We start from the raw sequence: 22,064 nt of genomic DNA, 5'->3' as shown, positions 1-22,064 counted from the left end.
ATACAAACAACAAATACACAAGACACACAGAACCCAAGGGCAGCCTGACACAAGCAACCCCTCCTTCCCACAGGTGATGTCTCCCCGTTCCCTTTGGAGGTATCCACACGGGAAGACAATAGAGCAGCCACACACTGACCTGGGGGAGGGTGTGGAGGGTGCTGGGGCCAGTGTGTGCTCTGCCCGGTCCTCTCAGCCGCCTGCAAAGGCGGCTATTTATAAGGCTGTCAGTGCGCGCACGCATGGCATGCTGGGAGCCAGCACTCTGGCGAGATGGCAGGGAAAGAGAAGGGAGGAGGGAGAGGGCGGGAAGGAGGAGGGGGGAGGAGGAAGCAGGGACTCTGATGGAAAGCCTGGTGAACAGTGAGCTGAAGAGTGAGCGTGCGTCCCCAACAGGCACTCCCAGGACACACAAGTTCTGCCACCAGCACTATGCCCACATTACTCCCCACGGACAAGGTTTCTATAGCTGGAGAAACTGACGCGCAGACAGACAAGCTGTATGTGTAAGATCTCACTGTGTTGGTGGTAAAAAGGCCAGACCAGGGAAGTAAGGAGCGAGGGGGACCAGGGTATAGACCTTGGAGTTCAAGGGCTACAGTCCTCATGCTCTGAGACCCCTACCCTGAGTTTTGTTGGAAAAGACTCTATGAGCTCCTCTGGGACCCCAAAGATCTGGTGGCTAGGTAGATGATAAGCCAGCCCTGACCCCATGAAGCTGCTGGGCAGTGCCCCATAGTTGAGCACTTGAGAGAGGGACTTTCAGGAAGCTTTGTGTATCAGATTGGGGTTTGCAAACCATGAGAGCTCTTATTTGTGAGCACCTGGGTGGAGCACTATGGTAGCAGCAGACTTCAGCTGTGCCCAGGGAACCCCTAAGCATAGAGCAGGACCCAGAGGCTACTTGAGGCTCCTGGGTGAGAAGCCATGGACAACTGGCATAGGGTACTAGGTACTCAAAAACAGCAGGCAAGGATGAGAGCTCAGGACTGGCAAGGTTCAGAGCTCTTGTATTTGACCATTGGCCCACATAAGACTAGGCAGTGGCTCCAAATGGCACAATGGAATGAAACTGGAAATTGTCTTGTAAATACTAGGGAGCCATAGAAGGTGTGGGTGTTGCCTTAGCAACAGCAGCAGCATGGATACCAAGATGCCTGATCTAGTCCCAACTCTGCTACCTGTGACATCAAGCAGTTGGGGGGTAGGGGGGAGGCACAGTGAACAGAGGTCCTGAGTTGTTCTGAAAGGCCCTCTTAAAACACTTAGGTGAGTGTGTCTACTAACTTTTGGGGAAAGCAGATTGATGATGTCATCCAAACTTCTACCAGATCCTACTTTTAGAAACCCATTCAAGCAAACACTTGTGGGAACAGAGTTCATTCAGGAAGGTTCTTAATGCCAACTGCGACTGACTGGGGCCATGGCACAGCATGGGAGAGGTGGTGCAAGCCTGTGAGAGACAGAGACAGGGGGATCAGAAATCCAAGGCCACCGCCCAGCTAGGATTTTATTTTTAATTTATGTGTAAGTTGAGTGTATATCACGTATGTGCAGGTGCCTGTAAAGGTCTGAAGCTAGAGTTATAAGTTGTGAGTCATTTGAGATGGGTGCTGGGAATTGAACCTGGGTCTTTCGGAAGAGCAATGAAGAGCAACAAGCATTCATAACCACTGGGCCATCTGTCCAGCCCCCAGCTTAAATTATTTTATAACTAAAAAATTCTAGCCGGGCGTTGGTGGCACATGCCTTTAATCCCAGCACTCGGGAGGCAGAGGCAGGCAGATATCTGTGAGTTTGAGAACAGCCTGGTCTACAGAGCAAGTTCCAGATGGCCAGGGCTACACAGAGAAAAGCTGTCTCCAAAAAAACAAACAACAAAAGAGTCAAAGCAGTTTAAAACACTAAAAGGTATTTTGAGGGCAGGGGAGATGGCTCAGCAATTAAGAGTGTGTACTGCTGTTCCAGGGACCCAAGTTTAGTTCCAATCATGCACAGCTGCATGGCTCACAGCAGCCTTTAACTCCAGCTCTTCACTTCTAGCTTCTGTGGTCACCTGCACGCACATGTACATGTCCACACACAGACACACAAAAGTAAAACTAAAACTTTTGACTACAAGAAAATTCCAGGGCTTGAAAACGAGCCCCAGGGCTGGAGAGATGGATCAGAGGTTAAGAGCACTGACTGTTCTTCCAGAGGTCCTGAGTTCAATTCCCAGCAACCACATGGTGGCTCACAACCATCCGTTATGAGATCTGGTGCCCTCTTCTGGTGTGCAGATATACATGGAAGCAGAATGTTGTATACATAATAAATAATAAAAAAAAAAATCTTAAAAAAAAAAGAAAAGAAAACAAGCCCCATGGAGTGGGAGTGGGAGTGGGAAAGGGGTAGATGGCCCTGGGCAAGCCACACTGAGGTGGCCGGCCACGCTGAGGCCCACAGCTGGGTCAGCCGTGGGTTAGTACTAAGAGAAGGGACAGGAGTGGGCGTGTCCAGGTGGGTTAGTGGAGCTCAACCACCAACATCCGCAGGAAACATCTGGAGAGGAAGCTGAGAACAGATGGGAAGACTATGCAGCTGCTTTAGGTGAGACAGAGGAGGCAGAGGCGCCCTCTGGCAGAGGGAGAGGAGACATGGAGCATGGCTTCACAGAACACACCCCCCACCCCACCCACCCCCGTGCAGACACAGACATAAGGCCTGGAAAACCTCAAATGCCAAATGAGGCAGGTTTGCTCCAGGCCAGGGAATGAATAGGGAACCATGGATGATTTCAGAGCCACAGAGAGGTGGGCTTCAGAAACCAGCAAGTTTCCAGTGGGTTCCAAGTGAGCTGAGAATTGGGGTGGGGTGGGAGGGGTCTAGGACCTGGGACCCTCAGCTCAACTGACTTCCCAGTAACAGGTCTGTATTCAACATCTGACCTCCTCTTCACACCCACCTGTGGGCAGGCAGAGGTGCCAGTATTATGGGAGAAATCCTGCTCAGACACAGATAGGGTACAGTCTCCCAGAAGCCTCTACAAGTGTGCTGTGTCTCCAGTACCACGTAGGGCTGAAGACACCCTTATTATGACACGGTAAGAAGCCTCTGCTTCTCTGATCACGTCCCTGCCTGCATCACAGTGGTTGCTTAGCTACTGACCCTGCCACCCTTTAACGTGCCTAGCCTGCTGCTGCCCCACTGCCAGCTGCAGACAACACTGAGCCTTTGCCACCCTGGGGGGCGGGGGGAGGTAGACCTGGCTGCTGGCCATCTGGCCCCGAGTCCTCCCACCTAACCATTCCTTACTGTTGCTGTCACTGAGTTACTGGTCCCAGCTGACACTGCTTCACTGAAGCCACCTAATATGGTTTGTGGCATCTGATGATTAACAGACCACACAGGACAAGGAACAAATACTAGGTGTCTCTCTTGCCTCCCCCACTCCCTGGTAGCCCACCATCTTGCCTGGCCTGGAGCCCAGGACAGCTCTCTTTCTTAGCCCTTCTGCAGCCTGTCCTTGTCACACAGTCACCCTTTGTTAGGCCTCACTCCCAAGGGAATCTTATCTGCTGTAACAGACTGTAATTTCCTCTGGAGTCAGGCACCCTTCACCTCTTGCCTGCCTGGAGTAAAGAATCCTGGCGCTAAGAGACTGGCAGCCATGTTTACAACTTGCCAAGCTCACTCTACGTGGAAGGATGTTTTCCTGCCTTCAGGCCCCAGGTCCCAGGGTTGACATCTCGCTCCAGACCATTGCTCCTTCCCTATAGCCCTTCTTCCTCTTTTAACTGTTCTCTGAGGCTTCAACTTTCCCCAACTTGTCAGAATTCTTCAGAGGACTCGTGGTACCCTTCCCTCCCCAGAACCTGAGTTCCCTGACAGCAGTATGTAACTACTGGTTCTCCAGAGACAAAACGCCTTACCCAACATCAGATCTATCTGGTTTGGACCCAACACTTCCCAGGCAGCTGGCATAGAGGATTGACACCCCTCATGCAGGCTCCTAACCAAATGCTACAGGCTGGTCCTTAGGATACTCCAAGCTGGGAGAGAGGGCACAGGCAAAAATGCAGACTCAAGAAATGGAACACTGGCCGGGCATTGGTGGTGCACGCCTTCAATCCCAGCACTCGGGAGGCAGAGGCAGGTGGATCTCTGTGAGTTCGAGGCCAGCCTTGTCTCCAAAGCAAGTGCCAGGATAGGCTCCAAAGCTACACAGAGAAACCCTGTCTCAAAAAAAAAAGAAAAGAAAAGAAAACAGAACACTGAGCTGGGGCTTAGGTGTGTTTATTTCTGTATAAATCATTACAAAACCAGATCTGCTCTGGGGTTGTCGCTGCCCCCACCATTACTTCGGTGTGCAAGGACTCCGAGCTGGCCAGCGCCCCCACACACTCCACAGCCTCCATCTGGAAGTCCTTCCATTGCAGGCTGTAGAAGAAGGGGCTTTAAACACACCCCACCCAGCCCCAATTCAATAAAGTGCTTGAGCAGGGAACAGAACCCAGGTAACCCAGCTCCTGTCTACTTCCACACCAAACTTGGGGGCAGACATTTCTCCCCAAAGCCCTCAGCATCTCTTAAACAGAAGGCTGCCCTAGTGTGGCTGGGAGATCCTTTCTCCATCCCAAAGGCTCCTTGGGCAGGGGGACCACCTCCTGCTGCAAGGCAGGAAGAGTTGTCTGGTCTTTCTAGAGGCAGGTTAACGGCAGCTGGACAGAGAGGCTAAGAAAACAGCTGCATGTTTTCCCCACTTCTGTCACAGTTCCTCAGCCAAGGGAGCATTTATATAAAGATACCCTAAAGTTTCTAGGAGGTGGATAAGGGCCCCCCAGGCTCCCCATTCCCAGGGAGCTGAGTCCCCCAGTGAGGGATGATCGATGGGGGAATTACACTTAAGTACAATATAGAGTGAGGGTCTCTGTCTGCACTCAGGAATGTGATGTCATTATAGCACGCCAGAAAGAGGAGGGCTTGCTCAAGGTCACTCAGGAAGAAGCCAGGACCTGGACACACGCCTCCACCTCCCAGCCCTTCCTACAACTTCTAGAACTCCACAAACTCTCTGGCCTGGCCTCCAGGCAGTTCCTACCCCGTACTGTATCTCTGATTCTGGAACTGTGGGGGCAACACCAAGTCCCCAGATCCTTGTGATAGGACCTCTTTGTCCCAGCTAAGGAGGAAATGATTTGGGGCCCATTCCTGGGGTTCGGGCACAAGGCCTTTTGGGAAAGGATAGTACCCGAGTCTTAGACTGACTCAGAAAGCCCCCTATACCCTGATTGACTTTGCTTAGACCCTGATTACACAAGAAAGACCCCCTGACACCCGATTAAACCATACAGGATTCCAAATCCCTGATTGGACAAGAGATAACCCCAGCCCTCACTGGCTGGAAGGAAAAAACCCTCATCAAGGCCCTGATTTGATTGGCTGGGAAATACTCCAGCCAACCTGAACTGGCTGGAAGATGGCCAAGGTCAAATGGTTCGGCCCAGAGCCACTTTGCCTTTATCTCTCCAAGGTTGCAAAGACAGGATGGCTAGGTCCAGGAGGGGTGGGAGAAGGTGATGCCGTAGAGCTGGGCCCAGGATGAGAAGACCCTCTTCTCGGTGATGAAGCGGTGGTGATTGCCCTTACGGCTGTGCTCATTCTGGATGTAGGTGACGCACTCGTCAGGCCCCTTGGGCTCATAGTAGTGGTATGGCATGCGTTGCAGGCGGGGCCGCTGGCTGGGCACAGCAGACAGGGGAGTCAGGGACATCGGGGCAAGGTGGGCACCTGTAAGGGGTCCTTTCTACTTCCAACCCTCACCTACTCTAGAGCTTCAGTGGAGTAAACCTCCACCCTTCCTCAAGCCTCCTTTTCCCCATCTATAAAGTGTGTATATGGTGAACTAAGTTTGTTGAACCATCAAGCTTCTTTTATACAAAATGGAACTCTTTTTCTTTCCCCAACAGAGCAGTAGTGGGGGCTTTGGGCAAGGCAATGGTTAAGAACCGTGGGCTCAGAGGCCTGGTACCCCTTACAGTTTCTGAGACCTTAGGCCCCTTCACTAAACACCCTCCTCAATTTGCACTCATAAAATGGGGAGGACAGTACCCTGGCCCTGTGTGAGGAAATGATGAGTGCATGCATGATCGGCTGGCACTCCATGGGACTTTCACACAGTCAGTACCAACAGACAAACTGAAGACTCAGCTTGGAGCGGAAGTCCCTGGGGCAGCTCCAAGAACAGCATAAATTTATCCAACAGAGGCCCTCAGATGTACCCTCAGCATTGTCTCCAGACCTCCCAGCTCCACCCAGCAATTAGAAACAGGGCATGGTCCTCAGGAGAGCTCACCTGCAATAGTCAGGAGGGACCATGCCATACACGTGCACATGGTCACACAACTCCACCGCAATCACCATGGTAAACCAGCCTGTGCTCAACCAGGAATGGGACTTTTCCCTGGGGGCAGAGAGGAGCTCAGTGAAGGAACATGCAGGCAGGGATGGGGAACAGGCAAGGAGAAACGGTCAACCCCCACGGAGGTTCCCAGAAGCTCTACCCACTGTCTGTCCAGGCTCTGCTTCTATATCAGACACTTGTGCATCACCCACTGGGAGCACTCAATGGAAACGGGTCATGAACTCAAGTGGCTAATTAGACAGGGCAGATTGGGAGTACCCATGACCACAAAGCATGCTAGCAGCAGGTGCAGCTCCTCTGGGACCAAAGTCTTATGGGGACAGTAGCAGAGAAGATGATGCTAAGAGGACCACAGAGCAGGGCAAAAAGAACTGTCCATGCCCTGGGGCTACAGCAGCCACCAGCTACATGGGGCTTGATATGTGTCTGAGGGGTGCTATGTCAAATGTGCACTGGAGCCCTTGAGTAGCATGAAGAGCAGAAAGTAGAATGTGTCATTCACAGTGTTTGATGCTGAATACATCTCTTAAAAAATATGTGTGTGTGTGTGTGTGTGTGTGTGTGTGTTGTTTGCTTTATTTTGGTTTTTGTTGTTGTTGTTTGTTTGTTTCTTTTGAGACAGGATTCTCTTTATGTAGTCCTGGATGTCCTGAATTTGCCATATAGACCAGGCTGGCCTTAAATTAAAAAAGATCCACCCATGTCTGTGTGCATACACCACAGAAATGCAGTGTTCACAGGGACCAGCAGAGGGCATCAGATCACCTGGAACTGGAGTTACAGGGGGCTGTGAACAGTCTGTCCTGGTGAGGGTGCTGGGAACCAAACTCAGAACTTCTGGAAGAGTGCAGCTGCTCTTAACCACTGAGACATCTCTCCAGTCCTAATTACATCTTAAGTTGAAAATATTTTTCATGTACTTGGTGGAAAGTGACTCTTTGAAACATTGTAAAGAAAAGTATCCCTGTAAAAAGTGGGACAAAGAAAACAAATTATGACACAAGCTGCCAAAGACAGAAACAAAAGAAACAACCACACTTCTTTACGAATACTAAAGGGAAATCCCACAAATAACTACAGATATAAATCTGACAGCTAAATGAAATGGGCCAACTCCTTAAAACCCATGAAAGGTGAAAGACGTTGCCTGAACTTTTTTGTTTGTATGTTTGTTTTGGTTTGTCAAGACAGGGTTTCTCTGTAGCTTTGGAGCCTATCCTGGAACTCACTCTGGAGACCAGGCTGGCCTCGAACTCACAGAGATCCACCTGCCTCTGCCTTCCGAGTACTGGGATTAAAGGCATGCACCACCAACTCCTGGCCTGAACATTCTATAATTACAATACTAAATGAAATGAATCCAGTAACTCTGGGGCTTGGGGATGAGTTTTAGTAGTAGAATGTGTGTGTGGCAGCTTTGGGCCCTGAATTCCACCCCTGGGACCAGAAACTAAATAAATAAACATCTTGTAGAGAGGGGCTCTACAGGCCCAAACAGTTTCAGCAACAAACTCTACCAAATAAAATTTATTCTACAAAATCTCCCCCACAAAACAGAAAGGGGTCACTTCATTGTACAGCCCCGACACTGAAACTCAGAAAGAACAACTACAGCAAAAGCAGCCTAGGTTGAAAATCCTAGCTAGTGCAACAAGGTGAGGAAAAAGAAGAGGCACAGATAGGGAAGGAAGAAAGAAAACAGTATCTGCATATGACCTGATTATTAATGTGTGAATAATCCAAAGAATGTACAAAAGTCTTCTAGAACTAGTGAGTTTAACAGTCAACACATTAAAAAACTAATCATTTCTTATAAACATATACTAGCAACAGGGCCGGGGAGGTGTCTCAGTGGGGAAAGCATTTACTGTGCAAACATCAGAACATCATAACCCCAGCACCCACATAAACCCCAGGAAGGCATGGTGGCCCATTTGAATTTCAGGTGCCCAGGAGGGGAACACAAAGGATCCTCAGAGCAAACTGGCTAGCTAGCCTAGCCAGACCAGTGAGCTCTAGGCTCAAGTGAGGGGCTGCCTCGGAATATAAGATGGAGACTGAGCCAGGAAAACATTTAACCTCAACAGCTCTGTTTGCATGTGCACACATATGTATGCACAACTGCACTCACACAGAAAAAATTATACTAACAATGAGTAACTTGGAGCCTAAAATAAAAATTAAAAACTATGACTTAGAATAGCTGAAAGGACCCTAGCCCACTCAAGCATGTGGTTCTGGCTGGCCTTGCCCTTCTCCCATTCCCTCTGCCTTAAGAGTACATTCCTAAAGCTAGCCACCAAGGTCTGTTCCGTTATTTGGCCACTTCCTCCTCCTGAGGCTGACTACTAAGGTCCAGCTATCCAAGTATTGAAGTCCAGCAATCGGAAGTCCCCTTTGGCTCACCTAATTTACATGCCCTATTAAAACCAAACACCTCATCCTAACACAGGATTTTCCCCTTGTACCTTCATAACTGCCATTTGCCCATATGCCACGTCTGTCTCTCTCTATCCAGAGGCAGTCCTTTGTCCCTCTGGGACAAAAACCCCTGCCCCCTTTCCCTTGTTCCCTTCCCTTCTCCCTCACCCCCTATCTCCTTTACCACAGCATCCTAGCCACTCTAACAGAGACCTCCCCTTCTCCTCTTAAATTACACCTGCAAGGGCATTTGCTGCTGTTTTTCTGCCCGAGTCAGAAAGCAGTCACTTTAGCTTTTCTTCCCTGCTTAATAAAGGATCTCTATGAAAACAGGTGTTTGGGTGTGGTTTGTTTCTAATCCTGGGTCTGGGAGAGAGCCCCCACTGTGCAGGAATCCTCAACAGCTACAAATCTTTAAAAGTAATTATATATAAAGGGGGCTGGAAAGATGGTTCAGTCATTAAGAGCTGCTCTTCCACAGGACCGGGGATCAATTCCTAGTACCCACATGGCATCTTACAGGGGCTGTAGCTTCAGTTCCAGGAGACAGAACACACTATTAGGACCTCAGGTACCAGGTATGCAAATAGTGCACAGAAACATGCAGGCCAAAGGCTCAGACACATGAATCTTTAAAAAAAAATAATAACTGGGAATAAATCTACCAACATATATATAGAAGCTGAATGTTGAACATATTGGTTTAAATAGCACTGAAGTTAAATGTGCCCACTGTTATTATCGTTAGCTTTTTGTTTGTTTGTTTGTTTTCGAGACAGGGTTTCTCTGTGGCTTTGGAAGCTGCCCTGTAGCTTCCAAAGTAGCTCTTGTAGACCAGGCTGGTCTCGAACTCACAGAGATTCACCTGCCTCTGCCTCCAGAGTGCTGGGATTAAACGTGTGAGCCACCAACGCCTGGCTTTATCGTTAGCTTTTTTGACATAGCTACCAAAATATTTTAAGTTACATGTGGCCCACATTGTATTTATATAAGAGGGGATTAAGTTTTCTATGGAGATTAGTCGAAGAACATGTTTCCTTAGAACAGAGCATGCTGGAGCACCTATGTACTTATAGCAAGGCATGCTGGGGACAGTCTAGACTCTAGGTGCCACCTTGAAAGATGCTAGGAACAGATATGATAATAGTGCAGAGCATTCTGGGAGCCCCTGTTCCCTTGGAGTGGAGCATGCTGGGAAGAAGCAGAGAGCAGGGGCAGGAGAGTGGGGTCAAGGTGAACACTTTGAAGATGAGTCACATTAACAGCCAAGGAGAGCTGGGGGACCCTGACCAGAGGGGGGTGGCAAGAGATGACTACACCCTCAACATAGCGCATGCAGGGATTATCAGGCCAGGGATGACTGCAATGGGCAGGTGGGAGGCTGGTACCTGTCCTTGCCCGTCTCACCCCGGAAGAGGTCGTCAAACTGCTGCATGCGGGTGGGAGAGACGGCATAGGCCTCCATGTTAGGGAACGCGAGGCCCGCCCGCTGGATGACACGCAGGAGGCTGCCCTGTGGCTTCTGCATCTTGTTCGGAGGGCCCCAGAAGATGAACACCGTTTCAGGGGTCCGGTTGACAAATTCCTGGGGCTTCCGCAGCACACGGAACACACTGGAATGGGCCACTACGCGGAAGGTGGTTTTGTTGCCGACGTCGGCTGAGTAGCCAGTGGTGGGAGCATCGTTCATGCGGATGGTGCACTCAGCCCGCTCAATCTCAGGGCCTAGTTTGGTGCCCAGCAGGTGGCTGGAGCTGGTGATGATCACACATTGGTTGCACCGGGAGGGCAGCGTCTGAGGAGCAAGAAGAGGGGATTGCTCTGTCCAGGGTCTTGTGCTACCAGGCCTGCGGGAGCCAGGGACCACTGTGAACTCTCAAAGCACATCCATTCTACCTTCTGTGGATATTCCTAACCAGCCAGGGGCAGAGCAACAAGGGACAGCCAGTTCCTCTATCTCAAGATGTCTGCCATCCTGGAGTGCAGCGCAGGCTCCAGAGGTCCCACCCTCCCAGAGTCTCTACAGGCAGTTTATGGATGCTGGGGTAAGGGGTGGGGGGGATGAGAAGCTACAGGAGAATGAAGATGACCAAAATACAGTATATACATGCATGAAAATGTCCTAAGAAGAGTTGGAGAGATGGCTCTTTGGTTAAGAGCACTGGCTTCTCTTCCAGAGGTCCTGAGTTCGATTCCCAGAAACCGCATGGCAGCTCACAACCATCTATAATGGGATCTGGTGCCCTCTTCTGATATGCAGGCATACATGCAGACACAACACTGTATACATATTAAATAAATCTTAAAAAAAAGAAAATGTCATAAGAAAACCATTATATAACTAATATATGCTAATAAAAAAAAAAACAAAAAAGGAGACACTTAGAGTTGGAAGGACAGATAACATAATACATGCTAGTTAAAAAACATGGAAAGAGGCTGGGCATTGGTGGCACACGCCTTTGATCCCAGCACTAAGGAGGCAAAGGCAGGAGGATCTCTGTGAGTTTGAGGCCAGCCTGGTCTACAGAGCAAGTGCCAGGATAGACTCCAAAGCTACACAGAGAAACCCTGTCTCGAAAAATCAAACACCAAAAACCAAAACCAAAAAAAAAAAAAAAAAAGGAAGGAGGTGATCAGAAACAAAGATGGAGACTTTTTTTAGAACAGCCAGGTATCGGTAGCACACGCCTTTAATCCCAGCACTCTGGATGCAGAGGCAGGTACGTCTCTTGTGAGTCTGAGGCCAGCCTGGTCTACAGAGCGAGTTCCAGAACAGCCAGAGTGAAAGAAGGAAAAACAAAGAACAGTTTTCAGAGTCACATCTGAAGAGCAAGTTGCCACTTAGGGAAAGATGCTCCAGGCCAAGGAAAAGCAGGTACACAGACTGAGACGGAAGTACAGTCAGCACATTGAAACGCGGAAGACGGAAGGAAGCTGTGTATGGCCCAGCTCCCAAAAAGGATGCTTCCTCCAAATGTACCAGGTCATTTTCCATGGTCCCAAAAGCCAAATACACACTCCCTAGCTAGTTTTCTTGCCATCAGGTTGGGAGATGCAACAAGCCAGGCTCAGACTCCTTTGCCTTCAAACTACCAACACTAGAGCTGTCCCTTTCTTCCTATCTGCTCTCCCATTCCTCTACCCCCTGCTTTGGGTCCCTTCCAGGGAGGGTGTATTCACAGCAAAGGGCCCTCCACTGGGTATACAAAGACTCTGAAGAAAATTCAGCAAGGCAAGACAGCCTGAATACACAAACCTAAGGCAAAGAGAGGTACCCAGGGAAGACATGACTGGCTAAGAAACCAGGCCCATAGAATTGAGAGTGCTGAATCCTAACCATTAGACCCCGGCCACTCAACCTTTCTATCTAGCTGCAATTCAGCAGGGGCTGGGCAAATCTCTGGCCTCCCAACGTTGTGTGGTTTTAGCTAGTTGATTCATGTCTCTCAGCCTTGATCTCCTCATCATTTCTAGGGAAACAATAGCACTGAGCAGCGGGCACTCATGAAAGGGCAGCCATTATCATTCCTGCTTTTGTGTTCTGCAGAACCTCAGGGGTCTCCTCCCAAGTTTATCGGGGTGTGTCCCCAGAGATCCATGAAAACTGGAAGTCTGACTCATGTGTGTGCATGTGTGTTGGGGGTGGTAGCATTCCACAACACACTCCCACGTGTGGGGAGCTCAGAGGACAACTCGCTGGAGTCAGTTTTTCCTTCCACTATGTGGACTCCAGAAATTGATCTCAGATCATCAGGTTCGGTGGCAGCAAGCACCTTACCTACTGAGCCATCTCACTGAATCAAGACAACAGACTTTTTAACACTAAGGAGGCCCATTGCTGAACACCTGCCCGAGATCCCACCCCAAGCAAAGGGCCATGATCTTGACTCTTGACCTTCATCCATCCTCTCCTCTAGGAGGCAGAAGGATGTGGGAGAGAAGATTTGGGAGGCGGGCATATCAGCAGTCAGGGAACTCCTCACTGAAGCTGCTGCTCTACCTTGTTTCCGAGGATTGGGAAGTAGGCATTGGAGAAACTCCACTTCTTGAGGTTGACAGGCCGACGCATGCGGCCCCTCAGGGAGCCATAGTGGAAGACCTCGTTGGCACTGTTGGAGCTGTAGAGGATGAGGATGGTGATGAGAGCAAAGAGGACCACAAACACTGCTGACCGCTGCTCCTGGAGAGGGAAGAGGCCATTGAGGGTTCAGGCAAACACACAACAGGCTTGGGACGCCACCTGCCTGCTGGCCACCGTCCAGACCAGATGAGTTCGGGTACCACTTCCTTCTCCTGGCATTCCACCTATTCAATCTCCTTACATACCCCCTCTCCTCCACCCCCAGTCCTAGGGATTGAACCAAGGGCCTCATTTTTTGTTGTTGTTGTTTTTTGAGACAGGGTTTCCCTGTGTAACAGCCCTGGCTGTGTCCTGGAACTCACTCTGTAGACCAGGCTGGCCTTGAACTCACAGAGATCCACCTGCCTCTGCCTCCCAATCAAAGGTGTGCACTACCACCTGGCCTAGGGCCTCATGTATAGGAGACAATTACTCCACCTCTAAACTATCCAGCCCATGTCACTTGCAAACCACTATCCCTTCAAACTAGACCTGTAGCTCTGAGTACTAAGGCTGGATCAGCCTTGTTCCGCACGCCCCTGGGTGAGGCCTGCAGAAAGAGCTCAAGAGAGCCCAGCATGGCGCTGCACGCTTCCCAGTGCTTTGGAGGCTGAGGCCTGAGGACTGCTACAAGTCTGATGCTAGCCTGGGCTACAGAGTCCAGGAAAAAAGTGTTCCTGGACTGAACTGGACGTGGACAAGGTTCCCTACAGGGGATGCCTAGACGCGGGTGGGGAGAGGGCAATCCAAATGCAAGGATCCAGATCCTCCAGTGATAGTAACTCTCCATAAGTTTCCAGTGTACATCTGGCCACACACACAGGTTCAGAGACTCAACAAACCACAATCAACAGTATAGTCAAGCCTACAAGGGATGTACCAGTTCTGAACATATATAGGCTTCCTGTCTTGTTATTAGTCCCTAATTTTGTGAGTTTTTTTCCTTTCTTTCTTTCTTTCTTTCTTTCTTTTTTTTTTGGTGAAAAATTGTCTCACATAGCCCATGCCACCTCCAATTCACTATGCAATCAAGTCTAACTTTGATCTACTGATCCTCTTGCCTCCACCTCCTAAGTGCTAGGATAACAAGCAGATACCAGCACACCAGCAGTTTTTGTTGTACACACTGTGTTAGGCATTATAAGTTATCTAAAGATATGGGTTATATGCAATTATTAAGCCATCCTATATGAAGAACTTGAACTCACACCCTTGGATTTCTGTCTCCTCAGGAGGTCCTGGGAGCAATCCCTTAGAAATATGAAGGAACATGTCACTTCTCGCTCCATGCTTATCTGTTCTGAATACTTGGTGAAAATGGATCTGGTCTCTTTTCAGTATTTTTCCTTGCCAGAGTATTTTAACATTTCTCAGTAGAGGGCGCTGGAGAGACACTGTAAAAATAAAGGCAGTCTGGGTAGGCCCCCCTAAGTCTCTTTGGTTCCTACTGGGACCACAAGTTATTTAAAGTTCAGCTCCTCCAGGACACTCAACCACGGGCAGCACCCAGAAGTCAGTAGCTTCGCCTTCACAAGGCCAGGTAATAGAAGGTGAGTGGGCTACAGTTGTGCTGTCTCCAGCTGGGCCTTCACCTTAGCCCTTGGGGCTTACACCTAGTTTAATAATCAGGCTGCATCCTGACCAACCCACTGCAAGCAGGAAGTATCAGAAGGGAGAAAAGGGATTTAATCCATGCAGCCAGCTGAACAACAACTGCAGAGCAAAGTGTGTCAACTGTCTCCCCTCGGCAGGAGGGGCTCCCTGGACACTGCAGGCCTCAGCCCCCCCCCCCCCAGTATCACCAGGGTAGCATACTGAACAAAACCTCGGGTTTCAAGTGTAGGTCCCACTGAATGCTTAGCATTATTTGTATGACCAAAATTCAGAAAGCCCACGTCTGACAGCTGGGGGTGCAGTCAGTTGACAGAGTGCTTGACTAGCCTGCTTGAAGCCCTGGTTTTGATTCCCAGCATGACATAAACTGGGCATGGTGGTACAGGCCTGAAGTCCCAGCACTTGGGAGGTAGAAACAGGAGGATCACAAGTTCTAGGTCATCCTAGACTACATATCGAGGCCAGCTTGGGATAATCAGGACCCTGTCCCATGCAAACCATTTTTTCCCCCTAAGTCTAGCCATGACAAGTCACAGACACTCACATTTCCTTTTGTTTGTTTGTTTGAGACAGGTCTCTCTAGGCCAGGCTGGCCCTGGAACTCCCAGAGATCCTCCTGCCTTGGCTTCCTGAGTGCTGAGACTGAGTTCCATTCCCTGCTGCTCCTTGCTCCATTACCAAGTCTCTGTATTAAGTCACCCCTGTCAAAGGACTGTTATCTTTCTCCTAGACTCAGACTACCATAACCACACGCCCCACTTTCAAATCTCACATTCTGCCATGGAGCCCGGGGAAGGTACCAAACACATAGTAGGTACCCAGGAAACATGAACAGATACATGATGGGGAACTCAGGTACTCTGACTTTGAATGTGGCATTCCCCCTACCCCATTTCCTTCACAGCATCCACAGACAACTTTACACAGCACTTTCCCACTGATAAGTCAAGCCTAGGACATCAGAGAGGACACTGGGCCCGGACAGAGGCAAGAGCTTCCCAGATAAACGACTCAGTGGCTGAAGCGGATTTTGAACGGAGGCCTCCTATGTGGGTAGGAGTGACAGTGTCACGCCAAGGAAGGTTTAAAAGAGTCCATTCCACAGATATCGAGCAGCTCAGATGGGGATAAGAAATAAAGGGGACTTACTTTGTTGCTACTCATCTCTCTCCGGCGTCTGTTGAGGGGTAGGGGCCAGCGTCCTGCAGGTGGCCCGGGGGGCAGGGTTGTGGGGTCACACCTGCAAGCCACCAGAAAGGGTTATGGCCGGAGGCCCTCCCCTGGATGCGGCTGGATCACAGGTCTCACGTCTACCCAACAGCTCTCCTACACGACCCAAACTTTCAGACTCAGGGCTGCAGCCACTTCGTCCTGGTTCCCACGCATACTTCAAGCAGGGAGGGCTCAAAAGTTTCCTAGCGGTCCCAGGCGCCACCTCAGACCTCTGAACGATATGACTCAACGAATTCAGTCATTGGCCAGTGTGATCTTGGGGTCAAGGGCATAGCCATGATTCTCAGAGGTATAGCGGTGTCTCAGCTGAGGGATGGCTACAATCTCAGTCTGGACTAGCCCTGCCTGCCCGCCCCGCGTGCCTCATCCCTAACCCTCCCCCGCACCGCTGGGCCTAGCCCTTCGACACTTCACTTCCCCACCTGTAAGCAGGCCATAACTATTCGGATCTAGTCCACCTCCTGCGACAGCTACAACCCAAGAGGCAGAATGGGATGGTGTAAAAAGGAAGAAAACTGGGCCCGGATCCTGGGAGGGAACCCCGGGTTAGGAGCGCTCCCCTGGGGGCCTCTCGGTTCCTGTCACTATCTCCGCCCCCTGACCTAGCTGCTGTTTACTCCCACACCAAGAATAGCTGGAAACCTCAGGCCGGAGCGCCACACACTCGCCCCGCTCCTGATTGGTCAGGCCCGGCCCCTCCCATCGCCAAGCCCGGCCCCGCCCTGTGGCGTCCCTCTCCGCCCTCCCCAGGATTCAGGGTTCTCCTGGGCCGTCCCTGCGCCCTCAGTCATGGAGACCCCAGACTCCCATCTGTCCCCAGGGGGCAGGCAGGAAACTGAGGCTCATCGGAAGGGAGGCGCGGCTTGTCCTTGAACTCAAACCGTTAGGACAAAAGACAGGAGTCCAGAATCCAGAACCTTAGAGCCGCCCCGTCAGCCCTGCCACCTCCAGCATTCAAAGCGCTCCCGGCTCTGGCTGCAGCTCCCCGATGGACCTCGAGCTTACTACCCTGTCGTGCGCATGCCCCGTGCTCCAGACACCTGGAGCACTCCAGGTCCCAGGCCCACGCTCCACTTTCCCACCTTTGCCTGAGCAGTGCCCTCAGCCAGGACCACGGTTCCCCTGGCCAGCCCCGTCACGGTCCTGCTCTGAGAAGGCCATGATCAGGACAGCATGTCAGATGCCAGTGCGAATGTCGGGTCCACACTTACTGGCTGGGAGGCCTCGAGCAAGCCATGTGACCTCTCTGAGCCTCAGTTTCCTCATCTGTGAAATGGGAATGACAAGAACTGGTAACTCCGGGGTTACTGGAAGGATGCATGCAGATGTGACAAAGGGCATTCAGGGCTTCAAAGTGATGTCCCTCGGCCTTAGGGTTCAATGCCCGCCCCTGCACAAGCCTGTCCCAGAAACAACCCTCCTTCCCTTGACCCCAAGCCAGGGACTACCCCTATATTACGGAACGCGCGCCGGAGCCAAGCTCTTGCTCCCCATTTCACAGATGAGGAGACTGAGCGATCGGAGAGGCAACGCGCCTTGCAGCCCTCCGGAGCGAGCAGGGGGACCCCTGCAGACGCGCTTGTTTGCAGGGCGGAGCCTGAAAAGGTCTCCCCGGAGGGGTGGACAGGCCTGGTGGGGAGCGCTGGCTCCGCTGAGGAGGCTGGGCGCTGAGCTGCGGGTGAGGGCCGCACCCCGAGCTCGCCTGGGGCTTCGCCTCTCCGGGTGCCGGTGGCACGGTGCCCCGAGGGCCGCGTGGGAGGCTCAGCCCCGCGCCCCCTCCTCGGCTGCTGCAGCTCGGGGTCGGCTGCTGCAGCTCGGGGTCGGCATCCTGACCCCTGCTCCGTAAGAGAGGAGTGCGGGGCCGCGGCAGGGAGGCCCAGCGAACCCCGGGAGCCTGTGCATCTCCGGGCGCGGCTAGCAAGGAGAGTGGGTCTCGGGGCGTCCGGGGTCCCCCTCCCCAGGGGCTCTCCATCCCCGCGGCGCAGCCACGGCCCCCGCACCGCTGCCCGCCCCCGCAGGCGCCCGCTCACCTCCGCCGGGGAGCACCAGGCCCCCCGCGGCCCCCGAACCCCCTCACATGGCGCCGGGAGCCGAGAACCGGGGTCCGCGCTGCTCCGGCCGCCCAGGCCCCGCCGCAGCTCCGGCCCGTGGGGTCCTAGTGCCGACGCTCACAGACAGACCGGGCCAGGGCCAGGCGGGAGGGCGGAGCCATCCGCTGCGGGTGGCCCCGCCCCAGGGAGGGGCCAGAAAGGAGGTGTGCTTTCCTACAACCTCCCGTCCCTTGTCCCTTCCGACTCTGGTTCATTTCTCTCCTTCCGCGTGGTCACCAAGACCTCCGATAAGGAAACAGACGTGGAGATCACTGGTTTTGAACTCTGGCCAATAACTCCCAGGGTTTCTCCACCTTGAGACCCAGTAGTAACCCCGTGGGCAACCCAATACATTATTTTATTTCCTTATGGCTGGAGAATGGAGAGATGGTCTCAAAATGTAGTGGTGCAGGCCTCTAAGCCCAACACTTAGAAGGTAGAAGGAGGATAGAAAACTGTTGGAAGTTCGAAGCCAGCCTGGCAGACATAGTGAGTTCCAGGTCGGCCAGTGCAACATAGGGAGACCTTGGCTCAACTCATCATCCTACCCCACGTATTCATGTATTCATTATATTATTTTATGCTACTAAAAGGAAGCAACGTGGGACTGGAGAGATGTCCCAACAGCTAAAAATACTGGCTACTCTTATAGAGGACCTGGGGTCCATTCCCAGCACAGTCCTAGGGAATCTGACACCCTCTTCTGGCCTCCATGGACACTATACATATATGTAGTAGATAGACATATATGCAAGCAAAACACCCATACACATAAAAAAATTTAAAGTAAAAGAAAAAAAGCAATTTGAAGGCTGAGGAGGTAGTCAAGTAAGCCAGACACCATGCATGTGCTTTTGTTGTTGTTTTGGTATTTCCAAAAACAGACTCTGTGTAGCCCTGGCTGTTCTGGAACTCGCTTTGTATACCAGGCTGGTCTCAAACTCACAGAGATCCACCTGCCTCTGCCTCCCGAGTGCTGGGATTAAAGGCATCACTTGGTGATGCCATGTTTTTGTAATCCCAGCTCTGGGATTACAGATAACCCCCCTGGCTAGATTACCCTATCTGAGCCTTCCAGGTTATCGAGGTTTACTTTTGGCCTACACACACACACACACACACACACACACACACACACACACACACACAGAAGCAACCTAAGTAGCCTGTTAGAAGATTGCTTAAGTAAATACAGACACCAGCCTGCCCACAGGCTCTAAGAGGTTGGGAAGGTGAAGCACGGGGTCAAAGTGCATGCCAGGAGAGGGTGGCTGGGACATTCACAAGACACTTAAGTATAGAAAGCAAGTTTAAAGAGCTTCATGCTGGGTGACCACTTTAGAAAACAACATAGTAAAAATTTCCATTTCACTCCTGGGTAAAGTCCCTGCGGATTTACCCAGTGGTTTAAATCCAAAAGTGGAAATGGTCCAGACATCTAGCAACAGGAGAATGGAAAAGTAGCTTTGTTTGGGCTGATTTGGTTTTCCAAGACAGGGTTTCTCTGTGTAGTCCTGGCTATCCTGAAACTCACTCTGTAGACCAGGCTAACCTTGAACTCAGATCTGCCTGCCTCTGCCTCCCATGTGCTGGGCTTAAAGGTGTGCAACACCACTGCCTGGCAAGTTTTTTTTTTTTTTAATGTTATAAACTATTCACACTGTGGAATATTACACACAGGGACAGTGAATAAGCTATAGATACACTGGTGAATCTTAGAGACATAGGAATAAAAAGAACAAATGTGGGAAGGTAAGTAAGACTACACACATGGCTAGGGGAGTGGCTATAGTAGATCAAGACTATCCTCAGCTAAATATCAACTCTCAGCCTAGATAGCTGAGACTGTCTTAAAATGCAAAACCAAATGAAGCAAAACGTCAGTTTTCTTCGTCCCCTTTTCTGCCCCTACCCCCTGCCTGTGAACCAGGATGTAGCTCTCAGCTACTGCTCCAGCACCATGCCTGCCACCAAGCTCCCTGCCCTGTAAGCCATCCCCCAAATAAACACTTTCTCTTTTAAGAGTTGCTGTGGTCATGGTGTCTCTTCACAGCAATAGAACACTGACTAGAACACAAACAAACAAAAAAGAAACCTACACAGCATTGCCAAGAGCAGGAGATAGCCTTTGCTCATATCACCAATTAAAGTTTTAAGAGCCCTGAGGAGGTGTGCACATTACAGTAACCATGGATATTGAGTTCAAGAGGCTCACTGTGTCCACATGCTTTATAATTTAATAATATAATAGAGACAGCTCAGCCTATCACAAAATCAGAATGTCACATTTTAAAAGAAAAGTTTGCAGCTGGTGAGGTGGCTCAGCAGGTAAAGGTGATTGCCACCAAGCCTGATGACCTTAGTTTGATCCCTGGGACCCTCATGGTAGAAGGAGAGAATCCACTCTTGCAAGTTGTCCTCTGGCCTCCACATGTGTACCATGTGGAGTTCTTGCCCCCTCCCCTCCAATAAATAAGTAATATGTAACAAAAAAAAGGTACAAAAGAAGAAAGATAAAAACAAGATGTTTTTGTTCATTATGGTAACATGTCTGTGAATGCCTGGTCTCTGAGACTACCATGGCTCAGTTTCAACAAGACTCAGGAACTAGTGTTGGTTCAAACTTGGCAAGTCTGACCTCGTTTATTTCAGGATGAGTGTGGTGGCACAGGCTTTTTGGCTCAGCTAAGGGACGTGTGGTGGGGAGGGAGCTAAGGCAGGAAATCCCAAGGGTTCTGATGCCCTCTCCTGGCCTACAAGGGCACCAGCATACATGTGATTTACATACAGGCAAGCAGGCACACACACATACAATAAGTTAAAATTTATAATTTTTTTTTTAGTTTTTAAATTTTATTTTATATATGTGGGTGTTTTGCTTGCATGTGTATCTGTGCACCACTTGTGAGCTTGGTGCCGGTAGAGGCCAGAAGAGGATATTGGATTCCCTGGAACTGGAATTACAGACATTTGTGAGCTTCCAGGTAGGAACTGAACCTCGGTCTTCTGAAAGAACAGCCAGTGCTCTTAACTGCTAAGCCATACCCCTGATCTTTTTTTAATTTAAAGGCATTTTTAGTTTAGTTGTTTTTTTTTAGTTTTTTTTTTGTTTTTTTTTTTTTTTTTTTTTTTTTTTTTTTTTTTTTTTGAGACAGGGTTTCTCTGTGTAGCTTTGGAGCCTATCCTGGCACTTGCTCTGGCGACCAGGCTGGCCTCAAACTCACAGAGATCTGCCTGCCTCTGCCTCCCGAGTGCTGGGATTAAAGGCGTGCGCCACCAACACCCGGCATTAGTTTTTTTTTGTTGTTTGTTTGTTTTGTTTTGTTTTGTTTTTTTAAAGACTTTATTTATTATGTATACAGTCTAAACAGTCTTCTGCCTGCATGCCAGCAGAGGGCACCAGATCTCATAACGGATGGTTGTGAGCCACCATGTGGTTGCTGGGAATTGAACTCAGGACTTCTGGAAGAACAGTCAGTGTTCTTAACCGCTGAGCCATCTCTCCAGCCCCCTAGTTTTTTTGTTTTGTTTTGTTTTGTTTTAAGATTTTATTTACTTTTGTATATGGGTGTTTTGCCTGCACGTATGTTTGTGCACTGTGTGCATGGCTGGTGCCCTCAGCAGACAAAAGGCTCTGGATACCTTGGACCCTGAGTTAGAGATGACTGTGAGCCATCTTGTGGTTGGGAAAAGAACCACAGCGCTCTGCAAGGTGAGTCAGTGTCCTTAATGCTCTCTCTCTCCAGCCTCAGGCCTTTAAGTTTTTTCAAACTGAATTGCACATGCAGCTTTTGTGTGTTTTGTGTGAGTGTGAGATCATGAGTGCACGAGTTGGTGTCAGTGTGGAGCCAGGGGCTGACCTCCTCTGCTCTGCACAAGCCTTGTTAGGTGCCTAAGAAAGACAGGGGCAGGGCCTCTTGCTAGGATGTGGGGCTCACTGGTTACCCCAGGCTGGTTACCCAGGCTAACCAGAGAGCCTCAGGGATCCAGCTCTCTCTGCCTCCTTCCTTTTTGCTAACAAGGACCTCAACATCTGGGATTTTCGAATGGATTGTGAGTACTAAGTCCTCCAGCTTGCTCTCCATAGCACTTTACCAAAGTGAGCTGTCTCCCCAACCTCCCTTTCTTTTCTCCTACTCTCTTTGTTACCGCCCCTTTAACACAGTTACCATGTTTG

At 50.4% G+C, this 22,064-nt stretch overlaps 2 protein-coding genes across 4 annotated transcripts in view; both read right to left on the bottom strand.

The window, feature by feature from the left end:
• Ak1 (adenylate kinase 1) overlaps positions 1-219 on the bottom strand; it is a gene marked incomplete at its 3' end in the record, with an annotated part of 8,740 nt that extends 8,521 nt beyond the window's left edge. Inside the window, 1 exon segment of the mRNA XM_035446449.1 lies at positions 140-219.
• Positions 220-5,366: 5,147 nt separating this feature from the next.
• St6galnac6 (ST6 N-acetylgalactosaminide alpha-2,6-sialyltransferase 6) lies at positions 5,367-17,967 on the bottom strand. 3 transcript variants are annotated; one of them, XM_027423794.2, is made up of 7 exons: positions 17,828-17,967; positions 17,009-17,063; positions 15,714-15,804; positions 12,831-13,010; positions 10,216-10,622; positions 6,338-6,445; positions 5,367-5,719 (listed from the first exon to the last, which is right to left on the bottom strand). In XM_027423794.2, the coding sequence occupies exons 2-7, from the start codon at positions 17,032-17,034 to the stop codon at positions 5,503-5,505; spliced, it is 1,029 nt and encodes a 342-aa protein (XP_027279595.1). In that variant the 5' UTR covers positions 17,035-17,063; positions 17,828-17,967; the 3' UTR covers positions 5,367-5,502. The 3 variants fall into 3 exon arrangements, with proteins under 3 accessions (XP_027279595.1, XP_027279597.1, XP_027279596.1); XM_027423795.2 differs by having other exon boundaries at positions 5,394-5,723; positions 17,828-17,965; XM_027423796.2 differs by lacking the exons at positions 17,009-17,063; positions 17,828-17,967 and adding an exon at positions 14,159-14,344 and having other exon boundaries at positions 15,714-16,188.
• Positions 17,968-22,064: the final 4,097 nt, after the last annotated feature.

The sequence above is a fragment of the Cricetulus griseus genome, chromosome 6 (assembly GCF_003668045.3).
Source record: "Cricetulus griseus strain 17A/GY chromosome 6, alternate assembly CriGri-PICRH-1.0, whole genome shotgun sequence".
Lineage (NCBI taxonomy): Eukaryota > Metazoa > Chordata > Mammalia > Rodentia > Cricetidae > Cricetulus > Cricetulus griseus.
Note: the sequence above shows the minus strand (reverse complement) of the source record. Positions and strands in the feature narration are given on the sequence as shown.